The sequence below is a fragment of the Malurus melanocephalus genome, unplaced genomic scaffold (assembly GCF_030028575.1).
Source record: "Malurus melanocephalus ecotype Western Australia unplaced genomic scaffold, MMel_1.1 scaffold_107, whole genome shotgun sequence".
Lineage (NCBI taxonomy): Eukaryota > Metazoa > Chordata > Aves > Passeriformes > Maluridae > Malurus > Malurus melanocephalus.
In genome coordinates this window covers 2,097,751-2,103,368 of record NW_026623339.1, presented here as the reverse complement: position 1 = coordinate 2,103,368, position 5,618 = coordinate 2,097,751, and the positions used below count along the sequence as shown (strand labels likewise).

The following is a 5,618-nucleotide window of genomic DNA, read 5'->3' as shown; positions in this document are numbered from 1 at the left end:
CCCGGGTCCCCCCGCGCCCCACGAGCCCATCAGCTTCGGCATCGACCAGATCCTGGGCGGCCCCGAGCCCACGGGGCCGCACCGGGCGGCGGCAGAGCCCGACTACGGGCTCTACGGCAGCGGGTACGGCCCCGCCGGTCCGCTCGGCTCCTACAACCTCAACATGAGCATGAACGTGAGCGTGAACGTGACCCCCGCGCCCGCCGCGCCGCCCGCCGGAGTCATCCGCGTCCCGGCGCACCGGCCCGCGCTGCCGGGGCTCACCTTCCCCTGGATGGAAACCACTCGCCGCATAGCCAAGGACCGGCTCTCAGGTGAGCGGGCGGGACGGCTAGCGGCGGTACCGGCGGCTATTGACGGCTCCGGGGATCCGCACGGCACCGGGGTCTCCGTCGGGGCAGTGCGGTGCGGCGGGCGCGGCGCGGGTCGGGGTGGCCGCGGGGACCGGCCGGGGATGGCGGGGACCGTGCGCTCCACAGGTTCCCAGAGCCCCCGGTCCTCGCCCGCCGCCGTCGGGGCCCGCGGAAGCGGCTCGGGGTAGACGCGGCCACCGGCGGCTCCACTGCGGCACTGGACAGGGTCCGGCGGCTCCGGGATGAGCCCCTGGGGTCCCACAGGCTCCGGTCTCGGGCTCYGCTCCGTGTCTGGTCCCTTCCCTGGTTCGGAGGCGCCGGGGGGTGACCCTGTCCCACCGTAACCAGGAGCTGCCGGAGGCTGCGGGGAGCTGGGGTGAGGGGTGGGTGCTTTGCAGGGTGCGGGGTGGGAGCTCCCATGAAATTCAGAGTGGGATGGGGGCTCTGTGGAGTGTTGGGTGTGAAGTGGGGGCTCTGTGGGGATAGGATATGGGGACCCATCCTGAAATCGTGGGACAAAGCCTGTCCACGGACAGAGCAGATGCCTCGGCCTGGTGAGCCCCAGAGGATGGGAACAGTGGGGGATAACCATGGGGTGTCTGGGGATGGGATCCCAGATCTGAAGGTGCACGGATGTGTGTGGAGCACTGAGTGTCGGTGCTGTGGGAGAGGCTGGGGCGGGCCTGCGGCGATGCAGGTGTCGGGGAGGCGGTGAGGGGTCGTGGTGCTGCCGGTGGGGCCGGGGCAGAGTGCCGTGCTGGGGGCTGAGCACCGTGCTGGGATGAGGGTGATCGCTGCTGGATCCCCGAGGAGCAGGAATAGGCGCTGAGTTTGAGGTCCTGGTCACCAGGGCTGCCTTTGGGAGCGGGAGACCCCCGGCCTGGCTCGGCTCTGYTCCCGCCCAAGATGGCGGCACTGCCACGTCCACAGTGCGCGGCCGCATGCGGGGACAAGGCCGGGGGCCGTGCGGGGCTGGGGGCCGAGGGCCGGCCGTGTGGGTGATGGGGCCATGTGGGTGATGGGGCCGTGTGGGCAATGGGGCCATGTGGGATCGGAGGCCGGGGACCGTGAGGGTCCCACCTGGGCGCCAGCAGCACCGTGTTCGCCTYCCGGCCCATCCCGCCATCACAGCGGTGACGAAGCACCGTCCCTGCACAGGGGTGGCGGGGTGGCGGGTGACGTCCTCGTCTCCTGCCTGGCGCCAGCGTTGGGTGGACGGGGCAGCCCCTCCCCAGTACGGGGTCTCCCAGCGCAGCCATCACTCAGCACCGCTGGCCTTGGGGTGGGCTGCGGGCAGGAGGCATCTGGTCCCRGCGAGGGGCCGCCCCGTGCGGGGAGGGGGCGCGGGGGCCCCCCGACTGCGCRGCTCCACCTGCGTCAACCGCGTCCGCCCCCGCCGGCGGCCAGGCGGCTCCCGGGCGCGGGTGGGAGGGAGGGTCTGTGGGCGCCAGGGGGTCCCTGGGGTGCTGTGGGCTGTGCTCCATCTCCCTGGGGCCCCATGGCCACCCATGGTCACTGCCATGCGCACTGTGGTGTTGGCCCTGGTGACGGCTGCGGTGTTGTGGTGCCATGGGGACGYGGTGCCACGGGGTCATGGCTTGGCCAAGGCTGCTGCCAGAGCAGGAGGGGAGTGGCTGTTGGGTGCTGACCCAGCCAAGCCTTCGCTTTCCTCCATGCTGCTTCGCTGCCCTGATGCTCCCTGTGGCTCTGGCAGCTTCTGGGGCTGGGATGTGACATATCGGCCTCACCAGGGCTGGCTCACACCTCAGCTGGGCAGGGACAGCCCCTTCCCCGGCCCCCGGCACTCAGGCAGCTGATGGCGGCCAGCCCAGGCCCTGCTGGCACATGGAAAGGGACATTGCCTGCCTCCCAAGAGCTTCTGCAGTCCCATCCCCTGCCTGGCAGGGCCGGGCAGCCCTTGCAGCGCTGTGGAGGCTCCTTGGGGGCTGCAGGGGAGATCGGCATGTGGGGAGGGAGGGTTTGCGCAGCCGGAGCTTGGTGGTCCTGCATCAGTCCTCTGAGCGGGCGGCCCATCCACCGCGACATTCCAGTGATGACTGCCAGCCTGGGGGAGCCATCGTGCCATGGCCCTGGGGGTGGAAAGGAGGAGGGTCCTCCCTCATGCCATGCCATGCTGCCCGCCGGTCCCTGAGCTGGGGGAGCAGGTGGGGATGACTCTGAGGGTCCCCCTCCCCTCCTCTCCTCTCCCAAGCAGCTCTGGTGGCTCCCCTGGAGCTCCCTGTCCCAATGACCCCTCCAAGCTCCCACCCCCACATCCCCACGGATATCCCCATGGCCCCAACCCCTCCATCATTCCCCAGGCTCCTGCTCCCCTCAGCTCTGCTGTGGTCCCCCAAATCCCCCCTCACCCCTGCCTCCCCACAGCCGCCCTGTCACCCTTCGCGGCGACGCGGCGCATCGGGCACCCRTACCAGAACCGGACGCCTCCCAAGCGCAAGAAGCCGCGGACGTCCTTCTCCCGGGTGCAGATCTGCGAGCTGGAGAAGCGCTTCCACCGGCAGAAGTACCTGGCCTCGGCCGAGCGYGCCACCCTGGCCAAGGCCCTCAAGATGACGGACGCCCAGGTCAAGACCTGGTTCCAGAACCGCCGCACCAAGTGGAGGTAACGGGGTGGCCTTGGGGCAGCTGCTGCAAGCGTGATGTTCACATCCCTCTGGCAGCCCCAATAACCCTCATCCCATTGTCAGTCCGACCCCTGCATTCCGCTGAGAACTTCCCAAATATCCCTCTGAGAGCTGCCCCAAACCTGCATCCCTCTGAGAACTTCTGCCATATCCCTCTGGCAGCCCCAATCCCCTCATCCCATTGTCAGTCCAACCCCTGCATCCCTCTGAGAGCTGCCCCAATATCCCTCTGTCAGCCCCAATCCCCTCATTCCTATGTCACCCCAACCCCTGCATTCCTCTGAGAACTTCCCAAATATCCCTCTGGCAGCCACCCCAATATCCCTCTGGCAGCCCCAAACCTGCATCCCTCTGAGAACTTCTGCCATATCCCTCTGGCAACACCAATCCCCTCATCCCATTGTCAGCCCAACCCCTGCATCCCCCTGAGAGCTGCCCCAATATCCCTCTGGCAGCCACCCCCATATCCCTTTGGCAGCCCCAATCCCCTCATTCCTCTTTCAGCCCAGCCCCTGCATCCCTCTGAGAGCTGCTCCAATATCCCTCTCGCATCCCTCATATCCCTCTGGCAGCCTCAAATCCTGCATCCTTCTTAGAGCTTCCCCCATATCTCTCTGGCAACCCCAATCCCCTCATTCCTATGTCACCCCAACCCCTGCATTCCTCTGAGAACTTCCCAAATATTCCTCTGGCAGCCCCAAACCCCACATCCCCCCAGCAGCTGCCCCGTGCTGCAGCCGAGCCCTGCGTTCTGGGAAAGGATGGGACTGGGATGGGATGGGACTGGGGCTGGATGGGATGGGATGGGATGGGATGGGATGGGATGGGATGGGATGGGATGGGATGGGATGGGATGGGATGGGATGGAATGGGATGCCCGACACCCCCTGTGCTTGGCTGGGAGAAGTCTGGTGGTGCTGTGGCATGATCCCAGTGGCACGTGGCAGTACTGAGGGGACAAGGGACAGGGCTGCGGTCCGTGCCACGCTCCGTGCCGACGGTGGGTGTCCGCAGGCGTCAGACGGCGGAGGAGCGCGAGGCCGAGCGGCAGCAGGCCAACCGGCTGATGCTGCACCTGCAGCAGGAGGCTTTCCAGAAGAGCCTGGCGCAGCCGCTGYCGCAGGACCCGCTCTGCATGCACAACTCCTCGCTCTACGCCCTGCAGAACCTCCAGCCCTGGGCCGAGGACAACAAGGTGACGTCGGTCTCGGGGGTGGCCTCTGTGGTGTGAGGGCCCTGGGTGCTGCCGATGTGCCAGGAGGTGGCACCGAGCCCGGACTGTGGCAGGGAAGGGGCTGCAGCTTCCTGGGAGCTCCCCACCGGCAGCCCCCTCCCCGCTGTGGACAGCTCCCCAGGACCACCCGGGAGGGAGGCTGTGCCCCTGCGGTTGGACCCAAAACTTCGCCAAATCCCGCTGGATTTGGTGCTGCCTGGGAGCACAGGGATGGGCCTCCACACCCTATGGACCTCTGCAGCCCCCTGCCTGACCCCCCAGGAGCCCAGGGCTGGGCCCCTGCACCCCACAGATGTGTGTAGCCCCCTGCCCAGACCCGCGGGAGCCAAGGGCGGGGTCTCTGCACCACATGGACACCTGCACCCCCCTGCCCGGACCCCTGGGAGCCGAGGGATGGCTTCCCACAGCTGGCAGGGCTCTGAAGCTCCCCCACCAGCAGCTCCACGGATCAGGCTGGCTCYCCTTGGGCCCCCCAGCCCACCTGGAGCAGGGCAGGGCGTGGATCTCCCATCGCTGGTGCTGGGAGCCCCCCGCCCTCACAGCGGGGTCTGCACCACCCGCACCGTTTGCCTTATCCCGGTCGGAGTTTGSCACCTCCGGCTTCCATCTGTGCCCTCCGGGCTGGACGAAGGACTTGGCCCCATCCYGTGGTAGGACAGACCGATGGCCGGTGCCCCCCAGCCCCCCTCCCTGGACATGCCCCACAACCCCCCCGTGCTGAGGATTGCACCAGTCCCTGACTCCCCCCGGGGCTACCATCGCTTCCCACGGACTGAGCCTTGGTGTGACCCACAGGACACTCGTGGGGGGCAGAGGGGCTGAATCCCCTTTTTTTCCGGCAAATCGCTTCACCCTCTCCCCAGTGAGCCCCTAAGTGGGGGTTCCCCCCGCCAGGAGCATCCAGCCCGACTGCAGCCTCTGTTGATGATGATGATGATGGAGGGAATGAAGGGGGGGGGCTGTAACAGCGATGACCTTGACCCTGAACTCGACCTTGCCCCCTACCCCGCCGCTATCCACGGCGCTGCAGCCCCTCACCCCACTTTTGGGGGACAGGCTTCTGCCGGCTCCCCCTCTCCGTTGCTGCCGGGAGGAGTCTGACAGCCGGTACCGGCGGGATTGGCTGCGGTTCCGTGACGCGGAGGGGTGGAACCGCATTACCACCGGGATGAGCGCGGCCGAGGGCCGGCCCCGGTGCCGGTGGGGCGGCGGCGGCGGCGGCGAGGCGGTGCTCCGTGCCCGTGCTGAGGCCGCCGGTTACCGGAGGCTGCTGCGAGCCCGAGCCGCCGAGGTGGAGGCGTTGCGGGGCGCGGTGGACGCGTTACACCGGCAGCTGGAGGGGCTGCGGGACCGGCGGAGCGGGGAGCTGGCCAAGTACCAGGTGCG

The 5,618-nt window shown here is 68.3% G+C and overlaps 2 protein-coding genes across 2 annotated transcripts in view; both read left to right on the top strand.

Moving 5' to 3' along the window:
* Positions 1–4: 4 nt before the first annotated feature.
* TLX2 (T cell leukemia homeobox 2) lies at positions 5–4,929 on the top strand (the record flags this gene model as incomplete). The annotated part of the gene is made up of 3 exons (XM_057369365.1): positions 5–314; positions 2,739–2,976; positions 4,013–4,929. Coding segments are annotated over 3 exons (765 nt in total), but the record flags the coding sequence as incomplete, so codon positions are not given.
* A 273-nt stretch (positions 4,930–5,202) lies between these two features.
* LOC130575460 (alpha-internexin-like) overlaps positions 5,203–5,618 on the top strand; it is a 1,538-nt gene continuing 1,122 nt past the window's right edge. The window contains exon 1 of the mRNA XM_057369364.1: positions 5,203–5,613. Within this exon, the coding sequence (XP_057225347.1) occupies positions 5,203–5,613 (411 nt within the window). The remainder of the gene's footprint in view (positions 5,614–5,618) is intronic.